This window comes from Salvelinus namaycush, chromosome 12 (genome assembly GCF_016432855.1).
Source record: "Salvelinus namaycush isolate Seneca chromosome 12, SaNama_1.0, whole genome shotgun sequence".
NCBI lineage: Eukaryota > Metazoa > Chordata > Actinopteri > Salmoniformes > Salmonidae > Salvelinus > Salvelinus namaycush.
In genome coordinates, this window is record NC_052318.1 from 37,818,901 (window position 1) to 37,839,917 (window position 21,017).

Sequence of the window (21,017 nt, forward strand, 5' to 3'; positions counted from 1 at the left end):
ACACAACCCCCAAAAAATAACACCTTCAAGTCTCAACAGGACCCAAAAATGGAACAATACCTCTTGGTGCAAAACTACAGAAACCCAGAAGCTTGCCACTGTTTTTGTTTACTTGGACCCAGCTACCCTGGGCTATTGTCCCAATGGGATCCATTTTGTTGAAAGCTTAAGGGGTATAAGCCAGGTCTCATTATGATCCTGTAGTAGCAGTACACTGTACTGTGTGTGTATAATCTGAGTTCTGCTCCCTGTGGTCCCCTGGCTGCAGTGCTGCTAGAGATAACAGGGCCTGATGTCTCCAGACATGGACAATGCTTCATAATTGAGCCAGGACAGCTTTTCCTGGCTGTAGTGACAGGTCTCAGGATGGATGACGGATGACAGGACCCCAAGGACCCATACTATTTTCCAGTACAAATTCCTGCTGCCTGCCCGCCTGTCCCTCAGGTGGCTGTCGTATACATGTACACGGAGTGATGGCACAGGTCAGAAGACTATGCTCTAGTTTATCCATTGTTTCCATGTGAACAGCCAAATGGACACTGTATGAAATAAATAATTTCTTTTGGGCACAAAATCATCTGAAACACAACCAAAACGAACTGTAAATGCATCCAGCAGTGTGTAGAGTGGCAAGTCTGACGTAGTCAATGTGTGCTAGGAATACGGGACCTAATACTACACTTTTGACTACTTTAGTCATGAGAATCTTTAGTGGTCTCAATAATTTTGACCCCTACCTTTAAAAAAATCTATATATATTACTTGTTAAACTAAATCTCTTTCCCTGAACAACTCTATTAGTATAAAATAATATAATTTCCCCCACAAAAATTGCATAAGATATAGCTCAGTGTTTGAATTATGTCTTTTATACAGTCATTATTGCTAATCTTTATCAAGGGTGTCAATAATTTCAGACACCTCTGTATGTGCACATGCTCACATAACCTACCCCTCAGTGCATGAATATTGTTATCACATATTGCACACAACTCTTACACTGCCATAGCACTGTTTTCCCCCTGTCTGAAGACCTGGCTCTGAATAAATGGACACTGGGCCGCTTAGAAAAATAGAGAGCTTTAAACTTCAATGTAATTTCTTTGTTCCCCTCCCTTTGTCTCTCAAGGTTCCTGCATATCTCAGTGGTTCCACATCCTTGTGGAGATAAAGTGAAATGTCAGCCACAGCAAGAACATTCTCAAATCACTGAATGAATGAGGAAGAGATGAGAGACACTCGTTCCAGTCTTCAGTCCTTCAAGGACGTAGTCATTAGGATGAGCAGAGCTGGATTTCCTGGGCAGATCTGCTTGCACACACATCGAGTTCCCTTTGGGAGGAATTGCTGCTCTGTGTTGTGTAACACTTCTCCTCCATGGGTAATCCAGCTGTGTGTTGTGTAACACTCCTCCTCCATGGGTAATCCAGCTGTGTGTTGTGTAACACTTCTCCTCCATGGGTAATCCAGCTGTGTGTTGTGTAACACTCCTCCTCCATGGGTAATCCAGCTGTGTGTTGTGTAACACTTCTCCTCCATGGGTAATCCAGCTGTGTGTTGTGTAACACTCCTCCTCCATGGGTAATCCAGCTGTGTGTTGTGTAACACTTCTCCTCCATGGGTAATCCAGCTGTGTGTTGTGTAACACTTCTCCTCCATGGGTAATCCAGCTCTGTGTTGTGTAACACTTCTCCTCCATGGGTAATCCAGCTCTGTGTTGTGTAACACTTCTCCTCCATGGGTAATCCAGCTGTGTGTTGTGTAACACTTCTCCTCCATGGGTAATCCAGCTGTGTGTTGTGTAACACTTCTCCTCCATGGGTAATCCAGCGGTGTGTTGTGTAACACTTCTCCTCCATGGGTAATCCAGCTGTGTGTTGTGTAACACTTCTCCTCCATGGGTAATCCAGCTGTGTGTTGTGTAACACTTCTCCTCCATGGGTAATCCAGCTGTGTGTTGTGTAACACTTCTCCTCCATGGGTAATCCAGCTGTGTGTTGTGTAACACTTCTCCTCCATGGGCAATCCAGCTCTGTGCTCCTTTGACCTTTCATATGGGATTGAGAAGCCATGTCAACCCTCAAGTGCCCTGCAACTAGAATGAGGATTATCAATACGATCCGCAATTTTAATTTTAATTTTTTTAAGCCACCCATTTCCATGTGTGTCCTGTCTCGGATAACAAACAGCTTACTTTGGCCTGCAGATAAAAGGGATTATCCCTGAAATAAAATTGGACTTTTCCTCATATTATTTCAGGTTCTTATGGAGTGGCTTAGTTGGTAGTGGGCAGGATGTCAACTAAATCGTATCATGTTTTTATGCACTCATCTTTAAATACAAAATTTCCCCCTGAATCTCCAACATTTTTTGTCACGTTTAGAAATCCACACTCACAGACCTCAACAAGTGTAAGCATTTCCTTTTTTTGTAAGTATTATATTTATGAATTGTGAAATAAGACACTGGACATTGCACGACTGTAACATGAATAAATGTGTCTGTATCTGTACAGACCACTAGAGTTTACTTGATTACCTCCAAAAATGTTCCAGTTTTATTCCACCATGACACCCAGCATCATGCCTTAGCTGTCATTGGAGAGGCCGCAGAGGTTCCAACAGTGAAGCAATCCTGTCTTCTCACCGGGTCCTATTGCAGAATCATTTTAGAATGAAGGCATTGACTTTGAGTAGTGGTCTGATGTTTGTGGAGCTAATGCTGACTGAAATATGTATGAATCTTGCATGGCAGAGGCATGGTGGAATGTCAACCATCTCCCATCGATTTAACAAATATGCATAATAATGATATATATATATATATATATATATATATATATATATATATATATATATATATATATATATATGAAGGAAGGAAGTGAATGAGTTCAAGTCTTAAATACTTTGTATTCTTCCTCGCTTCCCAGATAGATTGTTGGTATTTAGACTTACCATATGCAGGTGCGTAACGGGCTTTGCAGGTGTGACTCCCTGGCGTGCACTGAATAATTTGAATTCAACCACGGAAAACCCTCACACTTGCTGGCCAACACATTTTCTCGTGGAGATTTCATTCACTATTGTTTTTTGTACATTTATCTTAAAAAATCCCTTTAAACATGGTGTACTTTTTAGTTTGATGTATGTCGACAGACTCACTGAATATACAGATAGGACGGGTTCATAATAGGGATAAATTATATACACTCATACTCGTCTCCTTTTCAGCACCAATTAGTAGATAAAAAGGATGCTGTCACATGCAATAGGGGAATATAGGGTCAACCAGTAGTCCTATAAATCTACCCTAATAATCCTCACTAATTATGTAACTGTGATGACCACGGTGCAGTCGTCGTGAAGGTTTAACCTGCTACATATGGTCTGTGTTCCATAATGTTTCAAATAGGCTACCTGTTCCAAATGATTGTACAACTTGTAATATGCATAATATGATCCAGTATTGCTAGCGATCCTCAGGATCAACCACACAAACATGTGTCACGCCCTGACCTTAGAGAGCCTTTTTTATTCTCTATTTGGTTAGGTCAGGGTGTGACTTGGGTGGGAAAATCTATATGTTCTATTTCTTTGTTGGGCGGGTATGGTTCCCAATCAGAGGCAGCTGTCTATCGGCAAATAACAACATGACAGAGGAAAGTGTAAGGAAACTACTAAAGTGACCGTTATACATGTATGTTGGTATAACAGACAGTGGCTACCGATAGTGGCTAATATTTAACACGATACACATTGTAAAAAATACAGTGAAAAGTCATATTATATAATTAAAACATTTTAGAAATCATAAATCAACTCGTAGGTTTGGCCCTATATTGTAATTTGCGCATGGCTAAAGAAGCCTATAGCTTGTGTCTCCACATTTCATGTTTGCAAGTTGTAAAGCCAGTTTTTCCTAAGCTTCACTGTGGAAAAGATGATGTGTTGATATGCTTCAGTTTGCAGCCATGTGACTGGTTTCACATTTGTCTCCAGTGATCATAAGGTAAAATAGATCTAAAACAATTGTCATTTATATTTACAATCCCCCTATACAAGTGTCTTACTCGTTTACCCAGCTCTTATCAATAGTTCTTATCAATTTGTAACTTACATAGAGAATGATGTTATTTCTATCTCAAAAAATAAAGTTGTCAGTTGTTCCACTTAGAACCGACAGGTTACTCAACTTTATCTGTGATGTCATCACGCGTAAAGGTGATGGAAATAAGTCAAGGTCAGAGTATCTGTAGAAACACCACCACACCTTCATTTCGTTGATTTCCATCCAAAATTAATAGAGAGAAAGGTGCATAAAAGGGGAATTAAGTTCCATTTGCACACGCTTAACTTGGGCCAGAATTGGCCCCATGGAGATCACATGCCAGTTTTGGGGGTAAATGCATAGAATAGTGATGGCTTGATCAAGTTTGGTGTTATTTTCAATCTCCACATTATTCACGAGAGGTGTGATTGTCAACACAATGTTACATTCATTTGGTTATGGAAAGACTAAATAGTTTCAATGTACACCTGTTTTCTGTACAGTATTTGATTGTGGGCATCAACTAGATGAGGCTTACAATTATAATTAAAAAAAAATAGTTTGATGACCTGGGAAAGCTTTATTTTTGTGTAGCATTCTGGGTAAAAACAAAAGGAGTTTGACCTCAGTCTTGGCTGATGTCTGAGGGAGACAGAGTAACAGACAGTCGCATTTCAGCTCTGTCTGTGATAGCGGGAGTAAACCCCCTCACACCCATCGTTGGCATCCCCTCAACCGAGTGACAGGTTGTCAGTGAGACCAAATTCATTCTGGTGCCAGTGACTCGCCTGGTGATCCTCCGCATCGCACTCTGAGCTCCCTCAGTCTGCCTCAGTGACACTCTCATTCCCCCTGGGAGAGCAGCCTATCCGGAGGCCACAGCACGCTCCCACACCACACGCCAGGCCTGAAGTCTGGATCAGGGGACAGGCTACAAGATATCACTGGGACAGTAAATGCACTGTAGTCTGGTGCATTTGTTCAAGATGATTATCAGATCCCAGGTTGTCTTTCATATCTGATTCCCACTGCTATACTCTAGATAATACATAGAGTTCGGAGGAAACTGCAGATGTTCCCCTCCCCTAAATGTGGCTTATGCCAATGCTACATTATTCAACCAGTAAAACTACAGCACATTCTCTGGAGTGGCCTTCAGTACATTCAGCTGCAGCTGCTGTTTCAGCCTGTTGAAGAGATAAAACACAGCTGTCACAGAGGCTGACAGAAAACGGGAGAAAGAAACACACCGGATTTAATTACAGTTACAGGGCCTGAATAATACTGAATGGGTAAGCCTTTACCAGCCATACTGTGTAACGAACCATGCATGGAATGATCCAGACAAGCTCTTGCAGTCTTTCCAAATCATATTCTCTGATAAAATACATCCTGCTGCCAGTTTGTTAATGGAAATTGAACAGAAGGAGGCATATCTCGAGTGGCCCATTTTTCAAAGCAAACATTAAGAGACTGGCTCTGAGACAGGAATGATGGGGATGTCAATTGAATTAAAATCCCGTCTGATGTGAGCCGTGACCACACAAATGGCCAGTCAGGGTCGAGTGATGGTTTCTGGGGCACATTCGCCTGCAGTGATGTACAAAGTGGGAGGGAGGCAGGCTAGGTGGGAAGAGGGACCGGATTATGGGGTGGAATATGGGCCAGACCCTCAGTCCTAATGCAGCAGTTGTGAGGAATGATGAGGATTTAGGTGGCAGTGTTTCTGATGATATCTTGTATTAAACCTCATCTACATCTCAAGCTGGACATTAACCATTCATGCAGTGTCCCATTCTGCTGTGTGGTAATGAGCGTTAACTAGTTTGTCTCCTGGACTGCCGACAACTGTAGCTTGAGAAGCAAAAAAACAAATAACACATTTTACCAGGCTGTTTGGACACATCACGCAATGGAAACAAATGCGACATTGGACTGACCTGTGTGGTGTGTGCGTTTGCAGGTGCTGAACGTGAGCCTGTCGGAGGGGGAGGTGATGACGGTGGAGGACATGGGGGGACGGGAGTCCTCCATCCTTGCCAATGAGACCGTCCTGATGAGGGGTCTGGTGGTGCGCAGCTGGAGCAATCAGATCTCCATCCGTTACCGCAGTGACCAGCAGCCTCGCTCCGGCTCCCTGCTGCTGCTGCGTTACCAAGGTGAGGTCACAACACAGAACCACACGACCACACACCACAGCACACCCTTACACAGGTCTCCTCCCTATCAATTACCCAATGTGCAATGAAAATGTGTCTGAAACAATGTGGTCCGGTGTAGTAAGGTTTGAGGTATAGAGGTGGAAATCCTCCAGTAGCAATTGGTTCAGCCGCAGAGCTCTTTATGCCTATAGTTCTCATCACTAGTCAACGTGGCTTGCTCATGTCAGGCTGAAAAATCACAACGGCTGTCATTTCAGCGATGTAATTACATAGAAGTATTGTGTTAATAGACATTTACAGAGCTGTCAGATAGCAGAGGGCTGTCGGGCCCATTGTTTCTCATCCCACCGCGGTCTTTCATGTGACAACACCAGGAGAAGGGGAAAAAACAACACAGCATTAAGCCAAAATCTTTTGTCTCTGCAAATGAATGAACTATGACAGGCTTGCAGAAGAATAATGCATTCTAACATGCCACTGATGTGCCTGGCAAATAGAGTGCCAACCCCTTGCCCCTGAAACTCCCCCTCTCTCTCCCCCTTCTCTCTAATACAGTAGATGGCAATGATCGGTTACAGTACGTCCAACACAACAGTAATGAAACCCTTCCAACAAATTGGCAACCCAATTCATGCCTGAAAGACTTTAGGATTGTAACTGACATTGCTCCTGACAGAAAGTCTGCCATTTTCATATCAAGACAAGAGTATGATTCATATATCATACATATGACATAACAGCTAACTGTTACTACTTGCCTGAGCCCAAGGCCCAGTTTGTCCAATCACATCCAGTCCACTTAGGAAATAGTTCATCAGTGTTTCTAAATGGCCCTGTGTGTCTTTGTTTGGCCTGTCTGAGAGCTGGCACTGCCAAGGTAATAACCCCCACATTACACTGTGTTAGAGCAGGGAGAGGGGGGGCAGACGGGGACCACAGTGGGGGAGTGATGAAAGCTTTTACCAGGCCTCTAATGGACCAATTATACATGTGACCTGTGTCCAGTGCATCGCCAATCACAATGAGCCATGGCCTTTATGTATCCCAAACAACCATGGAAAGGGGAGCTAATGCAGTAATGTTGCTGCTCACCATGTGTGATTAGACTCTGTCCCTGTAGGGTTGAAATGTATTGTTGGATATATGAATAGGTTTTAAAGTACAGCCTTTAATGCGCTGATTTCACATTGTCCCATTGATTATACAGAACTGTGTGGAAAAAAAGCCCTCTTCAGAATAGTAACCAATAATGAAGCAGTGGGTAATGTGGAATTCTATTCAACTCTCCCACACACATTCACACTTCACTGTTAGTGCCTATACAGACCATGTGATCTCCATTAGACTGGCAGCACAGAACACTGTTTATTGAGGAAGCGGGTGAACTTTAAAGATTCAAGCCGCTCAATCATTCCCAAAGAAATAGGAGAATAGCAGCCATGCTCCGGAGACTCAGAGCAAACAGACCACGAGAAAAGTGAATGTAGATCCAACAGTAAAGAGGTGTAGAAATATTATATTTATTTTGGGTCAGATACGAGTGAGACCACCTCATAAGCAATTAGTCTGAGTACAGTACACGCTACTGAGTGGCGATCCATTGAAATAGCAAAACAACCATCACCTACTGGATATTCGAAAATATCACAGGTATGTATTAACAATAGCATTGTATTAACACCTACTCACTGAATAATAGACAATACATCCAATTTGAATAATAAAACCTTGCTCAAAATACAAGTATTTCCTAATATTCTGTTGAGGGTGTAACAGATTGGTTTTGTAAAGCATCACCCAACAATAAACAAAATCTGTGCTCATAAAATGACTTGTCTCTCACCCATACGCATTCTGCATGAGAGCAGACACTGCAAGGGTCTCCTGTTGAGCAGCTCTCTCTGGCTCCAGCAGCACATGATAATTCCCCCTCATACTCAGACAAGTGAGCCCAACAATCAGGGCTTTATCCTCACGCACTAAGCAAAGAACACCCTCAACAAATCTTCAAAGCATGGCTTTTCAGACTCTGTTGAAGCATGGGGGGTGCATCTGTGGGGGTGCAGAAGGCAACCACATGTTTAAGTCATTCAGTGCTGTAGGTATTGTGTCAAATATTTATGTCAGGATATTACATTCTCTCTCATTGATATCAAACATTATGGCAGTATGATATGCTTTCACATTGTGCCTGTGAAATTGTTATGCTCATCAAAGCAACAATAGGGGCCTATAAAGTCATCATAACGTATGGTATCCCATTAGTTATACAGAGCTGATGATGGTGTGGAACAGCAGGTCTGAATGGGAATGATAAATCCCTTTCACAGTAACGTTAAGCCGATTTGAAAAGGCTATTTGAAATCATTAGTCTATGGAAAAAAGGTACTTTTCAGAAAATATTTTGCTTTCCACATTAAACAAATTCCAATGTGTGAATGCAGCTATACTCTTTTATAACCGTTACTGCACAAGTATGACCGAAACGTTTACCTTTTTTCCAGCAAATTTCAACAGCTGTCGCAATTTAGATATTTCAGATATTTCCATTTGCGCTCATCTCCATGGTATGCGCAATCACTTTGTCCTCTTATAATGGGGTGTGAAAAATGTGATGGGATAAGCGTTGAGAAGGAGACAGATCTGTAGAGAGATAGATCTCAGCTCTAGGTAATTAATATCTGCAGAAGGCGTTGGTGCTAGCTGAGATGACAGGCTGATGAATGCTGCAGTAGTAATAGTAGCAGACCAGTTACCACTGGGGAGTGATGATATGTCTGTGTCACAGCCTGCGGACCTGTTTGTGTGTCTAGAATACCAGCCTAGTCTCATAGACTAGACGTAACATAGTAAATGTAAATCCAGGACACTCAAATTAGTTTGATATGTTATGCTTGGTATGGACAGATGGTTACTTAAGGCGAAAATGAAAGTAGGGTGGCTGGTCATGGTGGATGGGTGGGCGTATAATGTGAACGTCTAGCAACCAAAAGGTTGCGAGTTCAAATTTCGTCACGGACAACTTTAGTATTTGATCTAATTAGCAGCTTTTCAACTACTTACTACTTTTTAGCTACTTTGAAACTACTTGGAATGTTAGCTAACCCTTCCCCAAACCCTAACCTTAACCCTAACCCCTATAATGTAATGTGAATTGTAATTTGTAACATATCATACAAAATGGGTGATGGACATCCACAAATTAATATACAATAAGAAACGTAATATATCATACTAAAGGTTTGTCTCGGATTTACGTACAGAATAATACGAAATGCTCTGAGACCAGGTTGAGAATACCCCTTTCTTATTCAACTCTCCTGAGGGTTGAGCATGTTGTGTGTGTGGTACTTACAGGAAAGAGTGGTCACCCAGGCTGATATTGGTGAAAGCAAAAATAGACTAAGCCCTGTTTCAATTCCTTTATGACATCCCTGATCCCTCACACTGAGGTCGACATTTAATGAGTGTCTAGACAAGTAGAGACATAGTTCTTGCATATGTCTCATGAGAAAAACTGTCTATTCATCACTGAAATAGATCATGTTGTTCTGGTTCATGTCATGTAATGCTTTTTACCACTCAACTATCTCCTGCCACCCACGTATGAGTCTTATGAATACTACAGCTGACTCCTAGAGGTTTCAGTCATGTGTTTCTCAGTGTGGCTTCTCTGTAATGGGGACATCTGTTGATGTGACACCAGAGGGGAGGGAGAGGAAGACAGGGCCATTTCCTACTCTAACTCCCTCATCACTAAACAAAGTATCTCTGCATGTCTTAATTGATACTCAGTCCCACGTGTAGAAATGCATTTTTCATCTGGTCATGTAAAATACAGGAGTCTGTAGATTGGCCTTGACTGTGGTTAGGAGATGGCTGGAGAGGTCTGCAGAGCAGAGGGATACATACCCCAGCCCAATCAAGTTATCACCACTAAGTCACTATGCAATGAGTGGCCAATGAGATTATAATATTTCACATGGCAAAGAAAGCTATCCACTCAAATGTCAAGTGACATTATGATTTGATCCACAGCCTCAAGGTCCATTCGATTCAGTTTGATTGCCTGCTCATGGACAACATGTGGTTTTGTGGTTCAGCATCATCAGCATCGTTTGAAAGCTAAGTGAAGGTCTGGTGAATTACTCTGATTTTAAGGACATGTGGGCCTTGCTACATACGAGCTCACTGGTGAAACACTACCCTTAAACAAAGATCAATAGTGTTGTCCCTGGGAAGAGAGGTTCAATCTGAGAGGACCCTGACCACAGTCCTGCTGTGATGTATTGATATTTATGTGGTTGGGTTAAACACTCAATTCCAATGGTCAACTACTCAATAAATGCTATTAAAGATAAATAACCTTAGACTGCAGCCGGCACGGTCCCATCAATGAGGGCTGGTCTACTCTGGACTGATGAGTAGTGTGGTAGTAATTCTATAGGAAGAGAGAGACTGTAGATTCCTCTTACAACAACTTTATTATAAGATTTGCAAAAATAAAGCAATCAACCATTACAAAGAATGGTTCAGAGTTGAAAGCTTAACAAACATAGCCGGGTCTCTGCTTTAATAGAGAAAGCACTTCTTTTGTCTAGGTGGCAGTTTAGCAGATGTGTGGAAACAGGGGCAGAACATAGTGTAAAAAGCAATTGGTTTGTCTGTGCAGATTAAGATAGACCGAGGTTGATATCATGATGGCTCAACCGTATAACTGTGTTTCGTTACAGTTCACACTATAATGTGCTCCTTTCTGCAAGGTTCCACACAGCTGACTTTCTGCAGATAGTAAACTCACGGGATATCTCACATGCTGCGGTCACACCTAACAAATCTTAGCTATACACCCAGTCTTGTGACTAAGTCACACAAAGACAAGTTTGTATCAGGTTAAAAAATGGGCTGCAGGGGCAGCCAGATAGCCAGATAAAAGGTGCCCATTTCAAACGGCCTCGTACTCAATTCTTGCTCGTACAATATGCATATTATTATTACTATTGGATAGAAAACACTCTCTAGTTTCTAAAACCGTTTGAATTATATCTGTGAGTCAAACAGAACTCATTTGGCACAAACTTCCTGACCAGGAAGTGGAAAGTCTGAAATCGATGCTCTGTTCTACTTCCTGCCTATACATGGGAATGATACGTATTAGTATACGTGCACTTCATACACCTTCCCCTGGATGTCAAGAGGCGGTGAGAGAAGAAATTTCGTGTTTATCTTGGTCTGAAGTGGAATACAAGCTCTTTGTATGACGTGTCCGCCCATTTCCTGTTTTCTGGTGAGCGCGAAAGGGGACTTGGATTTGCCTTCTGTTTAGCTGCCGTTATAGGCGACTAATATCTCCGGCTTTGATTTTATTTGATACATGTGACCATATCATCGTAAAGTATGTTTTTTCAATATAGTTTCATCAGATTATTGAACATTTTTCGGGAGTTTTGCCGTGTTCCGTTCTCTTCCGTTTGTTGACATGGACAGCTTCGAGCCACTTGGCAAGTGCGCTTGCTAATTCAAGAGGGAAAATGAACGTTCTAAATCCAAACAACGATTGTTCTTGACAAAGGACACCTTGTCCAACATTCTGATGGAAGATCACCAAAAGTAAGAAACATTTTATGATGCTATTTCATATATCTGTCGTGCATGTGAACTAGTCGCCGGCGGCCAACTTTGGGGTACTCAGCTATACCGAAGCTGGATGTCGTAATGAAGTTATTTTTTAGAATTCTAACACTGCGATTTCATTAAGAACTAATGGATCTATCATTTCCTATACAACATGTATTTTTTAGTTATGTTTATGAATAGCTATTTGGTCAGAATATGTGTGTCAGAAAACGTGTCAGAAAAATATCGTTGCTGTTTAGACGTTGTGGAAAAAGTAGCTAAGATAGCAACATGTATAACCACTGATTTCAGCTCTAAATATGCACATTTTCGAACAAAACATAAGTGTATGTATAACCTGATGTTATAGGACTGTCATCTGATGAAGAATATCAAGGTTAGTCAAAAATTATATATCTTTTACTGGTTTGTTACGATCGCTAACCTTTTGCTACTGGGAAATGGCATGTGTTTCTGGCTATTGTGGTAAGCTAATATAACGCTATATTGTGTTTTCGCTGTAAAACACTTAATAAATCGGAAATATTGGCTGGAATCACAAGATGCCTGTCTTTCATTTGCTGTACACTATGTATTTTTCAGAAATGTTTTATGATGAGTAATTAGGTATTTGACGTTGGTGTCTGTAATTATTCTGGCTGCTTTCGGTGCAATTTCTGATTGTAGCTGCAATGTAAACTATGATTTATACCTAAAATATGCACATTTTTCGAACAAAACATAGATTTATTGAATAACATGTTATAAGACTGTCATCTGATGAAGTTGTTTGTTGGTTAGTTTGGTTGGTTCTTGGTTAGTTAGGTTGGCTTTGTGCATGCTACCTGTGCTGTGAAAAATGTCTGTCCTTTTTTGTATTTGGTGGTGAGCTAACATAAATATACGTGCTGTTTTCGCTGTAAAACATTTTAAAAATCGGACATGTTGGCTGGATTCACAAGATGTGTACCTTTCATTTGCTGTATTGGACTTGTTAATGTGTGAAAGTTAAATATTTAAAAAAAATATCTTTTGAATTTCGCGCCCTGCACTTGAAGTGGCTGTTGTCATAAGTGTACCGACGCCGGGCTGCAGCCATAAGAAGTTTAAAAAAACACTAGCATATAACAAGAGACTATTCTTTAAGCAGTAAAACACGGGATAGCATGACTAATTATGTAATGTTCCATGACATTTCCTCCCTTTTGAGACTAAGTTTCAACCTAATAGAAAATGATTTACAAGCATTTTCATTAAACACACATTAACATGAGGTAAAAGGAAAGACTTTCTCACACTTCGTATATTACCATTGTAAATGCCCACCATTGTTATTGAGTTCCATCACTTCACATAGTGCAATCCATTCTCAGAAGGAATATATGAATTTAAGCATCAGTACCTACTTTATCACCACAGACAAGGCAATCGCTTCGTTGAGACTGTCCATATTGCCACAGGTTCACCATGACAGTAGGCCATTAACTCTACCTTGGGAGCACCATTCACAAATTCCCCGTCGTGATCATGGCCTATGGACATGCTGCACCATTAACTGAATGTTTTTACCTTGGTATTATGGATTATCATAGTCTTCATCAGACATCAGACATCAGACTTAGGAAATAAATCAGGTAAATAGGTGTCTCCTTCAGGGGTCAGTAATGGCATGGCAAGAATAGTCTCAACGGCTTTGCTGCACAATTTCTTAACACAAGTTATAATAAGCATTATTGTAAATAAAATAACTAAGCCATAAATCAACCAATGAAATATTGTAGCTCCCATAACTCCAAATAATGACTGAACCCATCCAAACGGATTCCAATTGTTGCCTGGTTGGTGTTCGTTTGCGAGATCACCACTGAGCTCTTTCAGATGTTCCACTGCAATATTCAAGTTACCCTCACCCCAGGATATGAATGTACAGCAATGGTCACCTATCATTTGGCATACTCCCCCCTCCCATGCTAACAACATGTCAAGTTCTACCCTATTCTGTATAGCCGTGAGGCGAGCTGCTAGGAATTCCAGTCTTATTATTGAAAATCCTGAAGTGGTTAAATTTACCAAAGATTCTAAATGATATCCTAATTGATCTAAATCATGAATTAACCCGCGGCAAAAACTTTTCAAGTTTCGAGGATCGTCTTGACTAAATTGGAACGTCATTCAATTGTGAAATGCTACTTCATACCCATTTTAATCTGCTTGGAATGGAGGAGTTGGTTTTATGCATTACAACAATTGACAGTTGACCAAAAACACAGCACCCTGTCCAATTTGTTGGTAAATAAAGATATGCCTTCACCACAGATCGAATAATGATCAGTAAACGTGGCTGAGACATATTGATGTGGAGGCCTGAAGTCTGGATCAGGGGACAGGCTACAAGATATCACTGGGACAGTAGATGCACTGTAGTCTGGTGCATTTGTTCAAGATGATTATCAGATCCCAGGTTGTCTTTCATATCTGATTCCCACTGCTATACTCTAGATAATACATAGAGTTCGGAGGAAACTGCAGATGTTCCCCTCCCCTAAATGTGGCTTATGCCAATGCTACATTATTCAACCAGTAAAACTACAGCACATTCTCTGGAGTGGCCTTCAGTACATTCAGCTGCAGCTGCTGTTTCAGCCTGTTGAAGAGATAAAACACAGCTTTCACAGAGGCTGACAGAAAACTGGAGAAAGAAACACACCGGTTTTAACTACAGTTACAGGGCCTGAATAATACTGAATGGGTAAGCCTTTACCAGCCATACTGTGTAACGAACCATGCATGGAATGATCCAGACATGCTCTTGCAGTCTTTCCAAATCATATTCTCTGATAAAATACATCCTGCTGCCAGTTTGTTAATGGAAATTGAACAGAAGGAGGCATATCTCGAGTGGCCCATTTTTCAAGACAAACATTAAGAGACTGGCTCTGGTTGGAAATGAGACAGGAATGATGGCTGAGCCATATTGATGTGTAGAGTGAATGACTGCTTCTGTCTGAATAGTGGTGTACCCCACATTCAGTTTAACGGGAATGCTAGAAGCGCATGTTCCATTTATCCAGCTACATCCTATTCGAGAAGACACTGAAATTAACACGTTTGCATTCTCAGATAGGATTAATTGAATTGTGTTATAGAGATATTACTTGGGTTGTGACAACGGCAGGTTCGGAATGGGGTTTGCCGGGGTTGGATTATAATAGGCTCTGGTACACGATGTCTGGGTTCTAACATAATTATGGTGCACCAATGTGCACAATCAAATCCACCTCTCATATTTTTTGCTGATGGCAAATCACCATTAATGCATTTTTCCCTAAAAGTTTTACCCTGTGAAGGTTTACTCCAAGAAGGTTCATTTGATCAAACCATCGTCTTTGAAATGCAAGAGAAATGCCATAATGTATTATTCCAGCCCAGGTGCAATTTAGATATTGGCCACTAGATGGCAGTAGGGCATGTGCAAAGTTTTAGACTGATTCAATTAACCATTGAATTTATTTTCAAAATGTTGTATCAAGACTGCCAAAATGTGCCTTATTTGTTTATTAATAACTCTTCATGTTCAAAACTGTGCACTCTCCTCAAACAATAGCGTGGTATTATTTCACTGTAATAGCTACTGTAAATTGGACAGTGCAGTTAGATTAATTTAACAAGAATTTAAGCTTTTGCCAATATCAAATATGTCTATGTGCTGGGAAATGTTCTTGTTACTTACAACCTCATGCTAATCGCATTAGCTTACATTAGCTGAACCGTCCTGCAGGGGACCCACCAATCCTGAAGAAGTTAACTTTTTTGGGATAGGGGTCAGCATTCTGAATTTTGGATGAAAAGTGTGCCCAAAGTAAACTGCCTGCTACTCAGGCCCCGAAGCTAGGATATGCATATAATTGCTAGATTTGGATAGAAAACCCTCTAACGTTTCCAAAACGGTTAAAATAATGTCTGTGAGTATAACAGAACTGAAATGGCAGGCAAACACCTGAGGAAAATCCATCCATGAAGTGCTATTATTATGAAATGGGTGTTTTTCCATTGAAAGCCATTTAAAGGGATAGGACCCAGATTCCGTTCCCTATGGCTTCCACTAGCTGTGAACAGTCTTTAGATATTGTTTCAGGCTTTTGTTCTGAAAAATGAGGGAGAATGAGTAGTTTCAATGAGAGGCCAGTGGAAAGTCCCCAACCTGTTTGGTGTGCAATCCCGAGAGCGCGCCTTCCTTGTTTTTCTCTTATATTGATAGCGTTATTGTCCAGTTGAAATACTATCGATTATTTAGGCTAAAAACAAACTGATGATTGATTATAAACACCGTTTGACATGTTTCTACAAACTTTACGGATACTATTTGGAATTTTTGTCTGCCTCTTGTGACCGCATTTGAGCCATTGGATTACTGAACAAAAGGTGCTAACAAAATTGAGGTTTTTGGATATAAAGAGGGACTTTATCGAACAAAACAAACATTTATTGTGTAACTGGGAGTATTGTGAGTGCAACCATAAGAAGATCATCAAAGGTAAGTGATTAATTTTATTGCTATTTCTGACATTCGTGACTAATCTACTTGGCTGCTAACTGTTTGTAATGTTTTGTGTGCTGAGCGCTGTCCTCGGATAATCGCATGGTTTGCTTTTGCCATAAAGCCTTTTTTAAATCTGACACGGCGGCTGGATTAACAGCAAGTTAAGCTTTATTTTGATGTATTGCACTTGTGATTTCATGAAAGTTAAATATTAATAGTAATTTAATTTGAATATGGCGCTATGCAATTTAACCGGAAGTTGTCGAGGTGCTAGCGTCCCACTGATCCATAAGAAGCATAGAGCAATATTATTTTTATTAAGGCTTGTCTCTTTGTATTTGGTTCTGACTTTTTAACAGGATATTGAAGGCCAACTAACTAAGTTTTCCCTGCAGCTTTTGAAAGGTTTTGAACTATTATTAACCAAATACCAATCAAATGTCAATACATCAAACTTAAATTACAAACCACATCCTGAAGAAAGTCCTCAGGGCTCAGTGTGCTAACATAGGTTCTAATCAAATGAACACGCGGATTTCTCCCACACCAATATGTCCGCCATAATGAAGCAGGAAGCTCTCTACAGTAAATCAATGAGGCGCAGAGTGAGAGTCCAGCCGCCCTAGGTCATCCATTCAATTCCTAGTTTATCGCTGGCTCCACTGAGCCCAGTTATTGCCATTATCATACCACCATTTCCATCTCTGTTGAGCCTGTACAGTGTGTATGCTGCAGGCAAAGACTTAATGTGTGGAGCCAATCCCTTAAGAATTAAATTACATGCGGCCTCCATTCCATTGTACGTCGTCGTATAGAGCCATAAAGCCTGATTGTTTTGCTATTACAAGTAATGGCTCCACAGTGAATGCAGTCAGGCAGATTAGCTGATGGTAGGGCCTCAGGCAACAGATGTTGAGGTAATGTCCTTGATTATTCTGCCCTGGAAGAGAGGAAAAATAGGATGAAAATTGGAGGGAACGACTGGAAGTGTGGTCCTAATCTCTGCCCTTAGTGACAGCTGTCCTGGGAGTTCGAATGACATCCTATCTCATCAATCACAATTGCTGCTTCATCAGTCAAGGGTCAATAGACATTGATGCACAGAGCCAAAGCGGATAAAGGATTATTACTAGTGGCAATGGTGGCTAGTCGTAGGTTTGACCACCACTTTGGCATTAGGCTACAATAATCACATGCCTTTGGAATGGCATGTCACTGAGTAAAATAGTCTAATAAACTCAATATTGACTTGACCTCTAACCTATTATGGCAGGTTAAATTTGTAATCTGTCATGTATTGCGAATTGAATGACTTATTAAGTACAGCAAATCAATGGTATGGATGATGACGACAATGATTACAAATCATCACTGATTCAGGGCAACTAATCAGCAGTATCAAAATAAAGAAAGTTGCACACTCCATGTATAATCTCCCAGCAAGTTAATGGGTATTTACCAATGTTTCGGTATCAATGTGCCTTCCTCAAGGTGCCTTCATCAACTAATCAGCAGTAATCACAGGTGCAGGGCAGCCTACAGCATCAGTGGTAATGTAATTGGGTGCTCAGGAAAGTCACTCTACTACTGCCGTGGAAAATTACATAATTAGTCATGCTATCCCGTGTTTCACTGCTTAAAGAATAGTCTCCTGTGATATGCTAGTGTTTTTTCTAACCTGATACAAACTTGTCTTTATGTGACTTAGTCATAATACTGGGCGTAGAGCTAAGATCCGTTAGGTGCGACCGCAGCATGTGAGATATCCCGTGAGTTTACTATCTACAGAAAGTAAGCTGTGTGGACCCTTGCAGGAAGGAGCACATTATAGTGTGAACTGTGCCAAACCGCAGCTATACGGTTCAGCCCTCGTACTATCAGCCTTGGGCTATCTTAATCTCCACAGACCAATCGCCTTTACACTATGTTCCACCCTTGTTTCTACCCGTCTGCTAAACTGCCACATATACAAAAGAGGTTGTGCTTTTTCTATAAAAACATGTTTGTAACCTGTTTGGGATAGGGGGCAGCATTTTCACGTTTGGATGAAAAGCATGCCAAGAGTAAACTGCCTGCTACTCAGTCCCAGTTGCTAATATATGCATATTATTAGTAGATTTGGATGGAAAACACTCTGAAGTTTCCAAAACTGTTTGAAGGATGTCTGTGAGTATAACAGCGCTCATATGGCAGGCAAAAACCTGAGAAAAATCCAACCAGGAAGTGGGAAATCTGAGGTTTGTAGTTTTCAACTCTTTGCCTATCAAATATACAGTGTCTATGGGGTCAAATTGCACTTCCCAAGGCTTCCACTAGCTGTCAACAGTCTTTAGAACCTTGTTTGATGCTCCTACTGTAAAGGAGGGGGGAATGAGAGGGGATTGAGTCAGTGGTCTGGCAGAGTGCCATGAGCTGACCATGCGCGTTCACGTGAGAGTTAGCTTGAGTTCCATTGCATTTCTGAAGACAAAGGAATTCTCCGGTTGAAACATTATTGAAGATTTATGATAAAAACATCCTAAAGATTGATTCTATACTTCGTTTGACATGTTTCTACGAACTGTAATATGACTTTTTTGACTTTTCGTCTGAACTAAGCGAGTGCATTCTGATGAAGATCATCAAAGGTAAGTGAATATTTATAATGCTATTTCTGACTTCTGTTGACTCCGCAACATGGCGGGTATATGTTTGGCTTGTTTTGGTCTCTGAGTGCCGTACTCAGATTATTGCATGGTTTGATTTTTCCGTTAAGCTTTTGTGAAATCTGACAAAGCGGTTGCATTAACCTCTCTGGGATAGGCGGGACGCTTGCGTCCCACTTGGCCAATAGCCAGGGAAAATGCAGAGCGCCAAATTAAAAAAAGATATAAAATCAAACTTTCATTAAATCACACATGTAAGATACCAAATTAAAGCTACACTCGTTGTGAATCCAGCCAACATGTCAGATTTCAAAAAGGCTTTTCGGCGAAAGCATAAGATGCTATTATCTGATAATAGCACAACAGTAAACAAAGAGAGTGTAGCATATTTCAACCCTGCAGGCGCAACACAAAACGCAGAAATAAAGTATAAATCATGCCTTACCTTTGACGAGCTTCTTTTGTTGGCACTCCAATATGTCCCATAAACATCACAAATGGTCCTTTTGTTCGATTAATTCCGTCCATATATATCCAAAATGTCCATTTATTTGGCGCGTTTGATCCAGAAAAAAACAGCTTCCAATTTGCGCAACGTGACTACAAAATATCAAAAAAATTACCTCTAAACTTTGCCAAAACATTTCAAACTACTTTTGTAATACAACTTTAGGTATTTTTAAACGTTAATAATCGATCAAATTGAAGACTGGTCTATCTGTTTTCAATACAGGATTAAAACCAACTGTAGCTATCTTTCTGGTCATGCGCTTCTAACAAACAGGACACTTCGAGTGACCCTCCTTCAAGATGGCCGTACTTCTTCATTACACAAAGGAATAACCTCAACCAATTTCTAAAGACTGTTGACATCCAGTGGAAGCGGTAGGAACTGCAAGAAGGTCCCTTAGAAATCTGGTCTCCCAATGAAAATTCCGAATGCTGCCCCCTACCCAAGAGAAGTTAAAGAAGTATTTTTTACTATATTAGACAAATGACAAAAATAGTCAAACCTATCCTTCATGTTGTATCCCAGGTTCCCATAACATTCCTTTATCAAAAGAATTCACGTGTTTAATTAAAACTCAGAAAATAAAAACTCATAAAAAGTCCACGTGCGTGCGTGCCCCTTTAAGATACCTTAGCACTAACACAAATGAACCACTCACCAAACCCAAAGGACATTTTTAAAACAAATCAAACATAGTATTTTAAAAACACCAACAAATAGTCATAACAAATGTTTTGTGTGTGTGTATTTGCAAACCTTAAAGTAACAACACACAAAAACTTAAGTTAACTATAAACAAAACCTAATAATAATGATAATTCCATTGTACTTCCTCCAATCATTAGTCATACATTTTAATCTACACCAATGTATATGTATGCTTAAGTGAACATGCTACCCTTAGATACAATTATTCTGATATCATTACTATCTAAATGTAATTTTTCCTCTGTCGCAAATGTAGTACATTTCTCAGCGTAAGGAATCAGTGATATTTAATCCCAGGCATTTAATAAAAATGTAGACGTGTTCTCCCATGTCTCCTTTAACTTCTCTGGGATATGTGGGACGGTAGCGTCCCACTTGGCCAAAAGCCAGAAAAAATGTAGCGCGCCAAATTCAAATATATTACTATAAAAATCTATCTTTCATGAAATCACACATGAAAGACACCAAATTAAAGCTACACATGTTGTGAATCCAGCCAACATGTCTGATTTCAAAAAAGAAAGCACACCAAACGATTATGTTAGCTCAGTACATAGCCACAGAAAAACACAGCCATTTTCCCAGCAAAAGATAGTAGTCACAAAAAGCAGAAATAGAGATAAAATGAATCACTAACCTTTGATGATCTTCATCAGATGACACTCATAGGACATCATGTTACACAATACATGTATTTTTTGTTGGATAATGTGCATATTTATATTCACAAATCTCGGTTTACATTGGCGCCATGTTCAGAAATGCCTCCAAAATATCCGGAG

At 40.5% G+C, this 21,017-nt stretch overlaps 1 protein-coding gene across 1 annotated transcript in view; it reads left to right on the forward strand.

Annotated features, from left to right (window-relative positions):
- Positions 1 to 21,017, forward strand: part of LOC120057522 (seizure protein 6 homolog) — a 248,463-nt gene that overhangs the window by 160,648 nt on the left and 66,798 nt on the right. The window contains exon 8 of the mRNA XM_039006117.1: positions 6,017 to 6,212. Coding sequence (XP_038862045.1) covers positions 6,017 to 6,212 — 196 coding nt within the window. The remainder of the gene's footprint in view (positions 1 to 6,016; positions 6,213 to 21,017) is intronic.